Here is a 17100-nt window from a genome sequence, read left to right as displayed (position 1 = left end):
TGGTGCTGGAGAAGACTCCTGCGAGTCCCTTGGACTGCAAGGCGATCAAATCGGTTAGTCCTAGAGGAGATCAACCCTAATTGCTCTTTAGAAGGCCAGATCCTGAGGTGGAAACTCCAATACTTTGGCAACCTAAGGAGAAGGAAGGACTCACTGGAGAAGAGCCTAATGCTGGGAAAGGTTGAGGGCGAGAGAAGAACAGGATGACAGAGAAGGAGGTGGCTGGATGGAGTCACTGAAGCAGGAGGCATGAGCTTAAAGGGACTCCAGAAGATGGTAGAGGACAGGAAGGCCTGGAGGAACGTCACCCAGGGGGTCGCGAGGGGTCGGACACGACTTCGCAACTAACCACCACCACAATTCTCCTTGACTGCTTTTTCACCAAAACGATTTCATCTCTGGTGATCGAAGAAAATCGTTTCTCCGACTGCCAGCTTTTGTTAAGGCTTTGACGGACCGTGCGACTAATTTAAGAACTGCCACAAAGGTGGCGAGGAAAGGTCGTCAAAGGGGGCAAAACTTAAAAAAACCAACGAGGTCGCCCTGGTGCGAAAGAGTCACTGGTCCTCATCGGGGAAGACCCAGCTTCTTCTCAAAAGCCTCCAGAGATGTCCACGCCTTCCACTGTCGCCCAGGAAGTCCTTCCTCTCTCCTCTTAGCTCTCAGAAAGAGCTCCTCAGCTCTCATTTCCCACCCACCCATCCTTGGGCAGGATTGTTTCCCCTATCCACCCTGCCGCCCGCCCACCCACCCACCCATCCCACAGCCAACTCTCTTTTCTCCCTTCCCCTTCCAAAGGGCCACTCACGTTTCATTTTCCCGGTGTGGTGCGCAGTTTTGTTTCCTCGCTGGCCTTTGTGGATCTTGCTAGCCTTATGGGACAGTTTACTCCTGGTTGGTGCGGCCGGTACGATGACGGGGGCCTCTTGCTTCAGGTCAGCTGAGGTGCTGGGGGCTTGAGTGGCGCCAGGCTCCTGCTTTCCTTGTGGGACGAACATGGCCTGGTCCTGTTTTTCTATCGGGGAAGCTGAGGTTGGCACCATAAGGTAATCCATGGTGCTGTCGGATACTTTTACCCCTCTTGACGTGCCGAGGCTTCAGCAAATTCCTCCTCCACCCGGCAGCAAGTGGGCAGGGGGGCTGCCACGGAAGAGACGAGACGCCGGGCTTCCATCCAGAAGACCCGACGTTCTTTTGTGACCTCATAGTAGGAGACCAGGAAGAAAAGTCCCAGCCCTTGAACCTAAAACTTGGCTCTTTGAGCTGTCTGGCCTAGACTGAGGGGTTTTTAACTGGGTTTTAAAGTTTTAATTTTTAACTTTTGGGCTTTAAATTTAATTAGTTGTTTTAAATTTATTTTAACTTTGGTATTGTGTGGTTTTAATTGCCCTGTAAACCGCCCTGAGTCCTATGGGAATAGGGCGGTATATAAGTCAAATAAGTAAGTAAGTAAGTAAGTAAGTAAGTAAATAAAGTTGCTTTTTTTTTAAAAAAAGCAACTGGACATTCTTGGTGCGGTGTTTCCCCCCCCACCACCACCCTTGCCTTGCCAATGTTTCGCTTCTGATCCAAGAAGCTTCTTCGTTTCTAACTTCAGCGAACTTCTACAAGTTCTAAGTTACACAAAACATTTGCAAGGAACCAATAAATAAATAAATAAAATAAAATAAACAAGATAGTCCAGTTGACCTTTCGGACACTGGCGGACATTTAAAAAGAGACTGGATAGCCGTTTGTCTGGGATGCGATCGATAGGGTCTCCAGTTTAGCGGGGGTGGGTGGGGGGGGTAGACTAGTGAATCTGGCTTCCCCTCATTGACTTTGCTTGTCAGAAGGTCGCAAAACGGGATCATGTGACCCCCCCCGGCCCCAGGAAACACTGCGACCGTCATAAATAGGAGTCCGTTGCCGAGTGCCTAAGTTTTGATCCCGTGACCGCGGGGGATGCTGCGATGGCCGTAAGAGTGCAAAAAGGGTCATCGGTGGCTTTTTCCCCCCGTGCCGTCGTCACGTTGAAGCGGTCAATAAATGGACCTGTTGTAAGTCGAGGACTACCTGAATACAGCCATCAGTGGACTGGCTGCCTGTCTCGCCTCTGGTGGTTACTTCCTGTCTGGTTTAACCTTCCCGAGCGAAGACCAGTTTGCTAAGAAACAAACAAACATGGTTGTTCCAACAAGCGGGCCTGGACTGACCATGGTTTTTAATTTGGTTTTTATTGTGTTAAATTGTCCTGTATTTCTTATATTCGTTGTTTCATTCTTTTTTTAATTTTTGTATTTTATGTCTCTTAATTTTTATCCTTGTGAGCCGCCCTGAGTCCTTAGGGAGAAGGGCGGCACATAAATTTAATAAACCCTAATCCTAACAGCAACACAAGTCGGCTTGTGCAGGAGAGACGTGTGGCTAGAAAAGGGGTCCCCAAACCCCAGGTCCGTGGGCCGGCACCGGGCCGCGGCATGCCAGCAATCGGTCCGCACAAGCCAGCAAAGCCCCATCCGCGGGATGCAGGCAGCACACACCACCACGCCCCCTTCCGATCTGTGGAAAAAAACATCAGCCTTGGTGGAGCAGTGGGCTAATGCCTCCTTAAGTAACACCAGCTGCCTGCAATTAGTGCAGGTTCGAGTCCCACCAGGCTCAAGGTTGACTCAGCCTTCCATCCTTCCGAGGTAGGTAAAATGAGGACCCAGATTGTTGGGGGCAATTAAGCTGACTTTGTAATAATGCCGCTTGGGGTGTGTGTGTGAAAGCCCTAACAAGCAGGCATATACATAGAATGAAGGCTACTGCTAAGCTTGTAAGCCGCCCTGAGTCTTCGGAGAAGGGCGGGATATAAATGGAATAAAAATAAAAATAAATAAATAAATCTCTGCAGGTAACCGGTCCCTGGTGCCCCAAAGGTTGGGGGACCTCTGGGCTAGAAGACAAGACTCTGGGACAGGCCTAGGGATAAAAGATTGGGAACCTGTCTGGAAGGATATGAAGGCAGGCTGGGCTCTGCTGCTTCTCAACGTTAAATTTATTTTTAGATGGTCGGGGATCACAGGAGACAGGGTGAGTTGCTAGCCCAGACGGCTTTGGCTTCCTCCAAGCATCTTCCTTTCAGATGGATTCGGGGAACTCGTCTACGGACTCGGTGCTCTGATACCTGAAAACACAAAGGTCACAGGTTGCAGCTCCCCGGGAGAGGCGGTCCTCCACTTACGACCACAACCGGTGCCCCGTTTTACGACATGTCTTGCCGCCCTCGTTTTTAAGTCAGTCGCTGAAGCGGTGAAGTTTAGTAACCGCCCTGAGTCCTTCGGGAGAAGGGCGGTATATAAATAAAATTATTATTGTTATTATTATTAACCCGGGGGTGGGGGTTTAAGAAAACCTGGCTTCCCTCGTTGGCTTTGCTCGTCAGAAGGTCGCCCCCCCCAAAAAAAAAGAAAAGAAAAAGAAAAAAAAGGGGGGGGAGGGAGGGAGAATCGCGTGACCCTCGGGACACGGCCACCGTCCTAAATAGGAAGCAGTGGCCGAGCGTCTGAATGTTGATGACGTGACCACGGGGAGGCTGGAAAGGTGGTTAACTGTGGGAAATGGTCCCAGGTCACTTGATCCAGCGCCGTTGTAACTTTGAACGGTCACTAAAGGAACCGTTGTAAGTCGAGGACTACCTGTATCGGAGAAAGGACTTTTAAGTCCAATGGCGGGCGCAGGGTTGAAGACTTGAGCGGGGCCGTCAAAAAGCTACAAGGCATGTAGTCAAGGTATCTCCCCTGCCAGGTAAGTAACTTTGGTGACTTCAAACTTGGAAATTATGAATATTAAATGTTAAATCTAAATACGAATTATGAATATTAAATGTTAAATCTAAATACTAACTTAAAAATTGGGGGAAACTAATTAGGACACTGTCTACAAAGACTGAATGTGAAAATAACCAGGATATGCATAAGCTAAAAATTATTGATAACTGTAAGAATGTTATTTTTATTTAATCGATATAGTAAGAAGTGTCTGAGCTTAAACAGTAGTAAACTTGTACTAAAAATACTTGTGTGTTATTGAGGTATTGATCAACTCAGCCGCCACGTGGCTTTTTAAACCCTTAAATGTAAAACTAGAAAATCGATAAAAAAATTTTTTAAAAAAGATGTTAAAGGCATAATATACACACACACACACACACATATATATATATGTATATGTATATGTATATGATGTATATGTATATGTATATGTATATGTATATGTATATAAACGAATACCAGCCAGAACATGAGGAAAATTGCCAAGTCTGGACAGCCCTGCCTTAGAATAAAAAGAAAAGAGGGGGGACTTGCCAGATCCTGTTCATTAACCTTACAATAAAGACAGAGCAAGTTCTCCTGATTGGGTTTCTCCTCGGGGACTACCTCGCAGGGCTGTACCCCGCCCCTCCATTCTAGCAGCCTTACATGTCTTTGATGCCACCTTTGCCTAATGACTGCCGAGCGGCATGCTTCCACAGCATTTCTTCATCGATGCCCAGGGCGGCCAACACTTTGGAGAAACGACGCTCCACTGCCTGGCGGGCGTTTGTCTAGAGGAGAAAGGAGGTTTGGATGGATCCCCGCTCGTACCAGAGGCAGCAGCGTCACCAAAAGCCAAGCAGAGCTCCACGTTCACAGCTCAGCTAGACGATCTCTTAAGTGGCCGCTTTCGCAAGCTGGGAAGCACCTGGGGAGCATGCGTGCAAAACGGCTTGCCAAGGGGAAGAGGCTGCAGCAACCCTGCAACGTGGCACTGGCTGCCAGAGGTCAGCTACCTTGTTGTGAACCGAGTGTGATGGGTGACCCCAGCTGGGGATTCTCTCTGAGCTGGGTGATTTGGGTGGTTTTGTTCAACGTTTCATGACCCAACTAGGCAACGTCATCCGTGTTAGAAGGGAATGGAGTCAGAAGGAGGAAAAGGAGGGGGAGGAGGAGGAGGAAGAGGACTGTGGTGTCCTCGGTGCTCTCTGAGCTTGGTGGTTTTCTTGCAGACGTTTCATGACCCAACTTGGTAACATCATCAGTGCTAGAAGGGAGGGGGGTTGCAGAAGGGAGGAGGATTCTGGGGTCCTTGGGGCTCTCTGAGCTTGGCGGTTTTCCTGAGGACATTTCATGACCCAACTAGCTAGCATCATCAATGCTAGAAGAGAGTGGGATGTTCAAGGAAAGGAGGAGGAGGAGGCCGCCAACTGTGGGGTCTTTTCTGCTGTCTGAGCCTTCTTCTAAATTTTCATTATCCAACTAGGTAGCATCCTGAGTGGTAGAAGGGAGAAGGATTTGCAGAAAGGGGGGACAGGGAGGAGGAGGACAGTGGTGTCCTTGGTGCTTACACAGACCTTTCATGACCCACCTAGCTAGCATCATCAGTGCTAGAAGGGAGTGGGGTGTGTAGGGGAGAGGAAGAGGAGGAGGACTGTGCGGCCCTTGGTGCTCTCTGAGCTGGGTGGTTTTCTTACATGACCCAACTAGGTAACCCCATCAGTGCTAGAAGGGAGTGGGGTTTGCGGAGGAGGAGGAGGAGGACTGTGGGGTCCTTGGTGATCTCTGAGCTTGGTGGTTTACCTGCAGACGTTTCCTGACCCAACTAGGTAACACCATCAGTGCTAGAAGGGAGCGGGACTTGCTCCCTGTTTATATGCGGTGGCTTGCCCTGTCAGCGTTGGTGGGAGGGCTGTTTTCTTCTCCCTAGAAGAGGCTACCTAGAGAACATGCCCATCAGCGCTGGCAGGGCAAGCTGCTGTGTACAAACAGGGTGGAAACCCCACACTCCTTCGCGCTGACGGCGTTACCCAGTCAGCGAATGAAACGTCTGCAAGAAAACAAGCCAGCTCAAGAGAACACCCAGAACCCCACAGTTTCACCCCTTGAGCTACAAATCATTCTCTTCCATTGGCTACAGATCCTGCCTGGATTGCCAGCCTGGCAGGGTTTTGCCCAGAGAAGCAGGGCTGACTCGTTAACTCCGCAGGCGGCACCCACGAAGAGTCGGTTCCCGCGCCACGCACCTGCATAACTCTCTCAAACAGATACGGGCGGCTCTCCACACGGTCTTGGATATCCCGCAGCTGGATCATGTATTCCTCCATGCGCTGTTTCTCTTGCCTCCTACATAGGACACGGGAAGGAGGGTGAGGGACCGCCAAGGCTGGAGACTTTCCCCTCCCGCCGGAAAAGGTTTTGCGCGCAGCATCAGGCCGGAACTAGAGAGTCTTTTGCACCCAGCCACAGCCATCTAGATCCAATTATTCATTATTAAGCATCCGGGAGCAACTTCAATCAATTAACTGGGTCCGGATGCTTTTAAACAAGGAGGTTAAAAGGACAAAGAAAGAAAATTAAAAAAATCAGGCGATCGCATATACGAGCGGCGTATACGTTTAATAAGTAACCGTAAAGTCGTGTTTTGTGGGACGGGAGGCTATATAAATCAGATTGAAAAAAGTGAATACGGACTGGATGTACGGGCGAATCGTGCGGTCACTAAGCAAATCCAGCTTTCCCAGTTGTCGAGGTTGGCTGGGAAGGCCACAGAGAGCGATCACGTGAACCTGGGACGTTGCAACCAAGGAAAATACACCCCGGTTGCCACGAGCCTAGCCGTGGGGATGCTGTGACGATTATAAGTATGAGGAATAGTTGTTTTTTGAGTGCTGCTGTAACTTTGGAGGGTCGTTAAAGCAAAGATTTACGTCCAAGACCAGCTGTAAGTCTAGGTAAAGGTAAAGGTAAAGGTTCCCCCGCACATGCGTGCTAGTCGTTTCCGACTCTAGGGGCCGGTGCTCATCTCCGTTTCATAGCCGAAGAGCCAGCGTTTCTCCGAGGACGTCTCCGTGGTCACGTGGCCGGCATGACTATACGCCAAAGGCGCACGGAACGCTGTTACCTTCCCACCGGAGTGGTCCCTATTTTTCTACTTGCATTTTGACGTGCTTTCGAACTGCTAGGTGGGCAGAAGCTAGGACGAGTAACAGGCGCTCACTCTGTTACGCGGCACTCGGGATTCGACCCGCCAACTGCCGACCTTCTGATCGACAAGCTCAGCGTCCTAACCCACTGAGCCACCGCGTCCCTTGCTGTAAGTCTATAACGTCACAATTGCCACTAAACCGTGGCTTACTCAACAAAGCTTACGGATTTTATTTTATTAAATTTTACTGCAAGAGGCTCAGCGTCTCGTATGCAAGATGGGCAGCTATATACATCCAGTAAATTAATACATGTTCTTAAAATATTTGGATGTTTTCAAGCTGATGCATGAGCTTCCAATCCCTGCCATTAACGCAGAATAGTTTCTCTCCCAGACCAAGTCCATTTTTTTCTTCTCTTTTTAGCTTCACAGACCTATTCTTATAGATCTGTGGTGGCCAACCTATGGCACGTACGGCAAAGGTGGCACGCAGAGCCCTCTCTGTGGGCACGCGTGCCGTCACCCCAGTCTTAGGCCTTCAGCTGGGTTCTATAAAACCTTTTCGCTTTAGGCCTCTGCTGCCGTGTGCAAAAAAAATAAAAAGGTTCAATCAATCAATCAACTTCAACTTCTCGCGGGGGAAAAAAAAAGATCTCGCAAAGTTGGAATTGATTGATTGAACTTTTTAGTCCCACCCAGTCTGCCGTTACTACCGCAGCCATGCCCATCCAATGGGCCACACCCACCCAATGGGCCACGCCCACCCGGCACCCGACGATACGTAAGTGGGTTTTGAATTGCAGTTTGGGCACTCAGTCTCTAAAAGGTTCACCATCACCGCTATCGATGTTTGGCAACCAGTTGGCTGCTCAATTTTGGATCTGAGCTCATTTTTCCATTTCTCATCCTAGCTTCCCTGCCGGGATCTCCTGGTGGTCTCCCATCCCGGTACAAAAAAATAAAAATAAAAAAATAAGCATCTGGATCCCGTTGTCTTGGGGATGGGGTGGGTGGGAGTGAAGCTACTCACCGGAGTTCTTCCCGCCTTCTCTGGACAGATGCGGGGGAGTCTCCTTTCTTCTGGTAAGTCGCCAAGCATTTGGCCACTTCCCGCTGCATGTGTTGCGCCTTCAATCTGCGCAGCTCAGCCCGGCGTTTCTCCTGCTGCTCTCGATGCTCCCACTCCAGCAAAAGCAACCTAGCCAAAGAGACCGGAGTTGACACCACAGGGAAAAGCTCGAAGAATTGGGGGGGAAAAAAAAGACAGGAGAGGCTGATACAGCTGGTCCTCGACCAACGACTATTCGTTTCGCAAATAAGCCAGTTTGGCCCAGGTGGTTAAGGCCCTAGACTAGAAAGCCGGGAGAGTTCAAGTCCCGCTTTAGCCACGAAAGCCAGCTGGGGAAGTTTGGACCAATCACCAGGAGACGGTGAGTTCTAATCCCACCTCAGGCACGAAAGCCAGCTGGGTGACTTGGGCCAATCACCAGGAGATGGTGAGTTCTAGTCCCGCCTCAGGCACAAAAGCCAGCTGGGGGACTTGGGCCAATCACCAGGAGATGGTGAGTTCTAGTCCCGGCACAAGCACGAAAGCCAGCTGGGTGACTTGGGCCAATCACCAGGAGACAGTGAGTTCTAGTCCAGCCTCAGGCACGAAAGCCAGCTTGGTGACTTGGGTCAATCACCAGGAGACGGTGAGTTCTAGTTCCGCCTCAGGCACGAAAGCCAGTTTGGTGACTTGGGTCAATCACCAGGAGACGGTGAGTTCTAGTTCCGCCTCAGGCACAAAAGCCAGCTGGGTGACTTGGGCCAATCACCAGGAGATGGTGAGTTCTAGTCCCGCCTCAAGCATGAAAACCGGCTGGATGACTTTGGGAATATTACCAGGAGAGGGTGAGTTCTAGTTCCACCTTAAGACGGCTGGGTGACTTTGAGCCGGTCCTTCTCTCAGCCCAACCCTCCTCACAGGAGGATTGTAGTAGGGAAAACAGGAGGAGGACAGCGTGTTGAATAGCTTCGCCCCCTTGAGTTATTTGCAAAAATGATAAAGGCAGGAGAAAAACACACATGAACATCCTTCAAAGTTCAACAACTCTGGAAAAAAAAATGACTAGCCGCTCAAGTTTGTCCGTTCAGGAGAAACCCTTGTTTTAGTTCTCAAGTAGACATGGCCTCTATCAAAGTTCTTCAGCTGACAAGCGGGCGGGTTTTGTACGTTTTCCCGGACGTGTTTTTATTCCTCCGGCACCCCCAATGATTTTTTTGGCGGGGGAACCCTCAAAGCAACCCACACCCCTACCTGTTAGCTTCCCGTCTTTTGTCAGATGTCTTGGTGGACATCACCTGAGGAGCCAAAGAGGGTTCAAAATCTGGACAAGACTGGGCCCTCCAGTATATCCCCCAAAGCCGCCGGAAGTCTTGGAATGAATCTTCCCGGTCTCTCTTTCCTCCTCTTCCGAAAGAGGCTTAGCGTTACTGGAATGAAGGTGGAACGGCTTGCAGATGGTCAGTTTGCCTGGAGAAGGGAGAGGAAACCGAAGCACAGGTAGTCCTCAACTTACCAGAATCGTTTAGCGACCGTTCGAAGTCACAACGGCACCGAAGAAAGCAACCGAGGACCGTTTTTCACACTTGCCACCGTTTGCAGCATCCCCAGGGTCAAGGGATCCAAATTTGGATGCTTGGCAACTGGCATGTATTTATGAGAGTTACAATTTCCCGGGATCGGGGCAATCGCCCGTGGTAAACCTGGCAGCCGACTTCGGACAAACAAGAGTCAACCGAGGAAGCCGGATTCCCTTAACGACCCCATGACTCGCTTAACAACTGAAGTGGCTCACTTGGCAACGGTGGCAAAAAAAAAAGGTTGTAAAATGGGGCGCGCCCCGCTTGACGACTGTCTTGCTTAGCAATGGAAATTTGGGACTCAATTGCGGCCATAAGTCGAGGGCTACTTGTACACTAGGAGCCCTGGTGGGGCAGTGGTTAGAATTGCAGCGTTTCAGACCAAACTCTGCCCACTGCCAGCAGTTCGATCCTGACCGGCTCAAGGTTGATTCAGCTTTCCCTCCTTCCGAGGTGGGTAAAATGAGGACCCGGCTTGTTGGAGGCAACAGGCTGACTCTGTAAACCGCTTAGAGAGGGTCTGTAAAGTGGTATCTAAGTCTGTTATTGCTATTCTATTCTATTCTGTTCTATTCTATTCTATTCCCATTCCCATTCTCTATTCTGTTCTGTTCTATTCTATTCTGTTCTATTCCATTCCATTCCATTCATCTCTTATTCTATTCTATTCTATTCTATTCTATTCTATTCTATTCTATTCTATTCTATTCTATTCTATTCTATTCTATTCTTATTCCACTCCATTCTATTATTCCATTCCATTCCATTCTCATAGTGGCGCAGTGGTCAGAAGGCAGTATTGCAGGTTAACTCTGCCGACTGCCAGGAGTTCAATCCTGACTGGCTCAAGGTTGACTCAGCCTTCCATCCTTTCGAGGTCCATAAAATGAGGACCCAGGTGGTTGGGGGAAATATGCCAACTCTGTAAACCACTTAGAGAGGGCTGAGAAGCACTGTAAAGAGGTATATATGTCTGTTATTGCTATTGCGATTGCTAGTCTATTCTCTCTTAATTCTATTCTATTCTATTCTATTCTATTCTATTCTAGTCTAGTCTAGTCTAGTCTAGTCTAGTCTAGTCTAAGTGCTATTGCTATCTTTCCCCTGGCTGCTGGCTCCCCTTCCACTTACTAGCCCTCGTGAACTCCTGCTGTCAGTCAGGGCCTCCTGCACCCACCTTGCTCTTTCTTCTGCTCCAGCTGTTCTTGGAAGCGCCTTTGCAGCTGCTTGAAGTTGGGCACCTTCTGATTAATGACTGGCTTGAAGCTCAGCTCGTCCTTGGGTGCCGGGCCGTGCGTCTTGGCTTTCCTTTTCTCCTTTTGAGGGCCCGGCTCTTCGGGCTCCGTGGCTAAGCAGAGCATCTCTGCTCGAAGTTTTTCCTCCAACTCCTCGAGCGAGAGGAGTTTTTCTCGCGAGAGACGCTGCCCTTCCAGGTTCAGGAGCTGCTGGGTGAGATTCAGCCAACGGCGACGTTCCTGGCGCATCTGCCGCTTCCGGGCTTCCGACCGGGCCTCCATCTTCCAGAAGAGAGGCAGGAGAGAGCTTCTGGGAACCAAGCCCGTGTGAGGCAGGTACCTCTGGGGTCTGCAGCAGGGGACCTCGGAAGTTCTGGAAGACTTGGGGACCCCCAAGCTGTGGCTCTCTTTGGGAGCTGGGCAGCCCAAGACCGCCTCGGGGTCGTAAGGGAGGTCCCGGGGTGGGGCAGTCGAAGCGCGTGGCAAGGTCGGCTTCTTGGACTTATCCAGAAGATCCTGGTCTTGGCAGATGGTCTGGCCTTTGATGGAAAAGCTCTCCCACATCCAGTGAAAGGGGAAGGAACCGTGGCGAGAGGACATTTTGGGATTTTCGGCAGGCAGAGGAGGAGGAGGAGGAGGTCCACTGCTCTGCTCCTGAGGGGCAGGCTCCAGCTGCCTAGGGGAAAGTGGAGCTAAGATCAGACACAGATCCTGCACGCCTGCCCTGGGCCTCGCCGGGCCAGCCAGATAAGAAGCAAACATTCGACTCTAGGGTTGACCGAATCTTGCAGAGGGCAATTCCCCCCCCCAGTCTCCTTTACAGCCTGAGAAACTAGGGGAGGGGAGGGGGTCCCTTCTGAGCCTCTCGCCTTGCCTGTTACACAGCGGAGGGCTACGCTGTCTCTTCTCTGACCGTTCCTGGGCAGGTCTCTTAGCTCCGTCTCCCGAGGTCTTCCCCAGATATCATTACACATCCCTGCACACACACTGGACTGTTTTCCATAGATCTAGATTCTCACACACACACACACCCCACTTTACAGCCCGAGAAACTAAGAAGGGTCCCTTCTGAGTCTCTTTCTCCATCCATTATGCAGCTGAGGGCTAAGCTACCTCTTACCTGACCATTCCTAACCAATGTTTCTTTGCTCTATCTTCCAAGGTCTTTTACACATACCTGCAAACACACACACACACACACACACACACACACACACACACACACACACACACTGGACTCTTTCCAAAGATCTAGATTCCCCCACCCCCTCCCTAAGCTTTACAGCCTGAGAAACAAGGCGGGGTCTGAGTCCTTCTCTATCCATTATGCAGCTGCGGGCTCAGCTATCTCTTATCTGACCGTTCCATTAGCAGCCTCTCTTCGGCCTGTCTCCCAAGGTCATTCCCACAGACCACTGCACACATATGCTGAGCTTTTTTTTTCATAGACCTACACGAACCCCCTTACAGCTGGCTTGACGTCCCCTGGAGAACCCGCAACCCTACGGTCATGGATAGCAGCGTCATTTCAAAGAGGGGCCTTGCCCCCGGGATTAAGCAGAAGGAAGAGTTCACAAAACTTGCCTCTTTACATCGTGATCCGGCTCGGCATCTGAGGCTTCACTGACATCTGGAACGGTTTGTTCGGCTTCCCAGCAGCCCTTGAAGAGAGGGCGAAGGACTTTTTTCTTAGGACGTTTCATACAGATAAGCAGTCCATCGCCAGCATCCAGGTAGTCCTCCTGGGTCAAGGAGAGAAAGATCTTGTTCTTCCACTTGGGCAGCTTTAATATTAGTAAAAGGTAAAGGTTCCCCCGCACATGCGTGCTAGTCGTTTCCGACTCTAGGGGCCGGTGCTCATCTCCGTTTCAAAGCCAAAGAGCCAGCGCTTGTCCGAGGACGTCTCCGTGGTCATGTGGCCGGCACGACTAGACGCCAAAGGCGCACAGGACGCTGTTACCTTCCCACCGTAGCGGCCCCTATTTTTCTACTTGCATTTTTTGCGTGCTTTCGAACTGCTAGGTTGGCAGAAGCTGGGACGAGTAATATTAGTACCACTTTGGAAATCCTTAGTCTGAACTCAGCCTCTTCTATGGGCGGGGAAGCAATGTGTTCCAATAGAAAGCCAAAGGCTGCGATTCTCCAGATCGGCCCAATAAAGCTGGATGCCATGACCCCATTTGGCATGCCCTTCCCCCCCCCAGGAAGAAATCCAGGAAGACCTTTGAAAGACCACTAGTCCAGTTTTGGTTACCACACGACCAAAAAAAAAAAAAGATGTTGAAACTCAAAGTGCCGAGAAGAGCCACTAAGATGTTGAAAGGTTTGGAGACTAAATGGTTTGAAGAGCATAGCAGGAATTGGGTATGGCTATGTCTCATTAGGGGGGATGTGACAGCAGTCTTCCAGTATTTGAGGGGCTGCCACAAAGAAGAGGAAGGGGTCAACTTATTCTCCAAAGCAGCTGAAGGCAGGACAAGAAGCAAGGGATGGAAACGAGTCAAGGAGAGAAGCAACCTGGAACTAAGGAGAAACTTCCTGACAGTGAGGGCAATTAACCCGTGGAACAGCTTGCTACCAGAAGTTGAGGGTGCTCTATCACTGGAGCTTTTTAAGAAGAGACTGGACAACCACTGGTCTGAAATGGTCTAGAGCAGCGGTCCCCAACCTTTTCTATACCCCACGCCCCTAGAACGCTTCTGATATATTCTCGCACCCCTTACAAAATTTCAAAATAACGGCAGTGAATTATGCATCTACACTATAATTTTGAAAAGCCAAGTTTTCGCACCCCACTGGAATATCGTCTCACACCTCCAGTTGGAAAACCCTGATCTAGAGCAAGGGGTTTTACTAGATCTCCAGATCTATTCCGATTGATGATCAATTTTACTTTTACAGGTGGTCCTTGACGTATGACCACAATAGGGACTGGAAAAATTTGTTGTTAAGCAGTTCCGGTCATTCAACGAAACACGGTGCGACCGCATCCAATATTACTTTTTGCTGTGGCCGTTAAGCAAATCACCGTGGCCGGTCTCGGGCTGTGGCATGCCACACAAACAAGCCCTATCTATGGGATCCAGGCAGCACACAAAACCACGCACTCCCCGATCCGTGGAAAAACCTTTCTCCACGGAACCGGTCCCTGGTGCCCCACAGGTTGGAGACCTCTGCTTTAATTAGAGAAACGAACATATCCCCCTTTGTTTCTGCTTGGAAACCACTTTTGGATTTGGTGTTCCAAGGCAGAAAAACAATGAACTCTTGACGTTAGCATTTTCCTGGTGAATAGCTGGTTGCTATAGGAACTTAGCATTTCTTAAATTGGTAAAGGAAAAAAGCGGAAGCTGCAATTTTAATTCTGTATTTTACTCTGCCGAAAGAAGCTGGGGGGTGTCGATGCTTCCCCCTCCTTTCCCTACACCTTTCTTCCTCATTCCCGTTTATTTTTATTTGCATCTTATGGTTTTCATGTATTTATTTATGTAATGTTTATGCTGCCCACCTCCCTTACGAGGTGACTCCGGGCGGCTAGTTCTATGGTAATTTTAACAGAATTTTTAAATGAGAAAAAGGAAAGGGAACTTGATGGGTATCAAGGGAGATGCTTAGGAAGATAAGCAGGGGATGCTTAGGGACCTCAGAGGTCTTCTAGTCCAACCCGCTGCTCAAGCTGGGGATCCTATGCCATTCCAGACAACTGGCTGTCCAGTCTCTTCTGAAAAGAGACTAGACAAGTCTCTCCTGGGTGCTTAGCTATTCCTTGCCTCCGCCAAAGCTTAATGCACGGACAGATTCTGCTGTTGCTATTGTCGGGAGTGAAAAATCAGAACCATAGGTTAAGTTACAGTTAAGATGTTATTGCTCAAGCCTAGACTTAAGAATCTGGTCAACTAACATTAGTCTCTAAATGTTACTAGATAAGAAACAATGGAACTCGAGAGGAGTTGGATTTAGACCGTTTATGGAAACGAAACGATTCTGGGCTGATGACATGCTTTACTCCACCACCACTACCCACCACCTCGGGCTTTGCCTGATCTTCTCCTCCAGTTAAGACAAATTAAAGAGTTTTGTGCAGGGCATGAACCCATAACCCATGACAGTGGTGCCAGGCTAACCCAAGCTACCTGCTGCGACGGGGTATTTTCTGAAAGCAGACCCAAGAGTCGGACCTGACCCTTTGGTTCATAGATGGTACCAGGGGTCCGAGTAATGGGATCCACGGAGGGCTTGATACAGGCATTGGTCAGCACAGACTGGCGATGAGGGTTCAACATGGTGCCCACGACAACATGGAAGAGTCCTGGCTACTCCCTGGTTACCAAAGCAACTGGTCCTCCTTCAGAACAAGCTCAGCTAAAGCGCAGGGTTCTGGAATAAAGGCAAGACACAGGACAGGCTGGACGTTGGCACGGAAACACCATCGCTAAGATTTGAAGTCTCACTGGGCCTTGGTAGCCCGGGTCTGTGTCACAAGGTTGAACTCGGTCCCTGGAAAGAAAGATATATCGGTTATTATTATTATTTTTTACAATCTGCTCAACGGCCCCTTTTCCAGAAGCGGAAGCCAAAGGGGACTCGAATGGAAGCTTTAGCTGAGCAGGATATTTGGTGTGGTTTAAGGGATAACTCTTTCTCTAATCCAGTATTATTAGAGTTAACTTAAAACTTGTGTACAGATTTTATTTTCCTGGGCTCCAAGGTCACTGCAGATGGGGAATGTAGCCAAGAAACTAAAAGACGCTTGCTCCTGGGGAGGAAAGCCATGGCAAATCTAGACAGCACACTAAAAAGCAGAGACATTACCCCGCCAACAAAAGTGCCTATAGTCAAGGCCATGGTCTCCCCAGTTGCAATGTATGGCTGTGAAAGTTGGACCATAAGAAATGCTGAGCACCAAAGAATCGAGGCCTTTGAAGTACGGTGCTGGAGAAGACTCCTGCGAGTCCCTTGGATTGCAAGGCGATCAAACCGGTCAGTCCTAGAGAAGATCCACCCTGACTGCTCTTTAGAAGGCCAGATCCTGAAGTGGAAACTCAAATACTTTGGCCACCTCGTGAGAAGGAAGGACTCACTGGAGAAGAGCCTAACGCTGGGAAAGGTTGAGGGCAAGAGAAGAAGGGGATGAGAGAATGAGGTGGCTGGATGGAGTCACTGAAGCAGGAGGCATGAGCTTAAAGGGACTCCAGAAGATGGTAGAGGACAGGAAGGCCTGGAGGAACGTTGTCCATGGGGTCACAATGGGTCGGACACGACTTCGCAGCTAACAACAACAAAACTTGTGTGGACTTCCAATTCCCAGAATTCTCCAGCCAGCATGGGAGTTGACGTCCAGCCACATTCAAGTTGGTGAAGTAGAGAAACATTGCTCTAATCAGTAAACAGAGCTGCTCTGTAAAGATGGGACAGTTAAAATTTGGGTAAGTACATAAAAAGAAACAAAACAGAACAGACTCTTAAACAGATCTAAGCAAAACAGTCTTATTGACATCTAACCAACATCCGGGTTGCAAGAATCCAAACCAGGTTTACGTCTCAAAAGGTACAGAAAATTCTCTCCTGCCCTCTTGATTTCTGCCCTCTGGCGATGCTCATTATTGTGAAAGCTGGATCTCGAGAAAGACGATTTAAAATTTGGGCACATGGCTGGCAGCATTTTCCATGAACCAGAATACTAGTATTTGGTTTAGGTTCTGAGTTAGATAGGCAATTTATTTTCACAATCAGCATGGACAAAGCATAGTTGTAAGATGCGGAAAATGACTCAAGACATGATGTGGCTTACAGCCTGGAAATCTGAGACCTCTACCAACCATCTACAATGCCATGCTTAAAACAACAACACAAAGAGATCACAAAAGGATGGCATTGCCACTTTTTCCCCCCCATTTATTTCTTTACTTCCTCTCAAGGAGTTAGATGTAATGTTAAAACAGAAAAAAAAGCCACTTGCCCACACTTCCCTGCGGAGTTTATGACCAATATAATTTTAATAATTTATCCAAGACCAACGTAATTCATAGCTACTAAGAAAGGCAGACATCTGAGTTTTTTCATACCAACCAAGGGCCATCACATTACCCTAATGTTAAAATATAATAATAATAATAATAATAATAATAATAATAATAATAATAATAATAATAAGAAGAAGAAGAAGAAGAAGAAGAAGAAGAAGAAGAAGAAGAAGAAGTTGGAAGGGACCTTGGAGGTCATCTAGTCCAACCCCCTGCTCAGGCAGGAAACCTTATACTATTTCAGGCAAATGGCTGTCCAGTCTCTTCTTAAAAACCTCCAGTGATCCCCA

At 49.0% G+C, this 17100-nt stretch overlaps 2 protein-coding genes across 6 annotated transcripts in view; both read right to left on the bottom strand.

The window, feature by feature from the left end:
• Nucleotides 1-3095, bottom strand: part of CATSPER1 (cation channel sperm associated 1) — a 15166-nt gene extending 12071 nt beyond the window's left edge. For 4 of the 5 annotated variants that reach the window (XR_014028078.1, XR_014028079.1, XM_081340230.1 and 1 more), the window contains exons 1-2: nucleotides 2969-3095; nucleotides 809-2541 (exon numbers count right to left, since the gene is read on the bottom strand). Coding sequence is in view for 3 of the 5 variants with exons in the window: in XM_081340230.1 (XP_081196356.1) it covers nucleotides 809-1055 (247 nt within the window). In the remaining 2 variants the exon portion in view is untranslated. The remainder of the gene's footprint in view (nucleotides 1-808; nucleotides 2542-2968) is intronic. The other variant, XM_081340232.1, reaches the window with a different exon arrangement.
• TSGA10IP (testis specific 10 interacting protein) lies at nucleotides 2858-17100 on the bottom strand. The gene is given in 9 exon segments (XM_081340222.1): nucleotides 2858-3151; nucleotides 4446-4570; nucleotides 6026-6125; nucleotides 7958-8125; nucleotides 9227-9374; nucleotides 9377-9442; nucleotides 10730-11459; nucleotides 12368-12529; nucleotides 14921-17100. Coding segments are annotated over 9 exon segments (1695 nt in total). The 5' UTR covers nucleotides 15071-17100; the 3' UTR covers nucleotides 2858-3105.

Source organism: Vipera berus (assembly GCF_964194415.1).
Source record: "Vipera berus genome assembly, chromosome: 16".
NCBI lineage: Eukaryota > Metazoa > Chordata > Lepidosauria > Squamata > Viperidae > Vipera > Vipera berus.
Note: the sequence above shows the minus strand (reverse complement) of the source record. Positions and strands in the feature narration are given on the sequence as shown.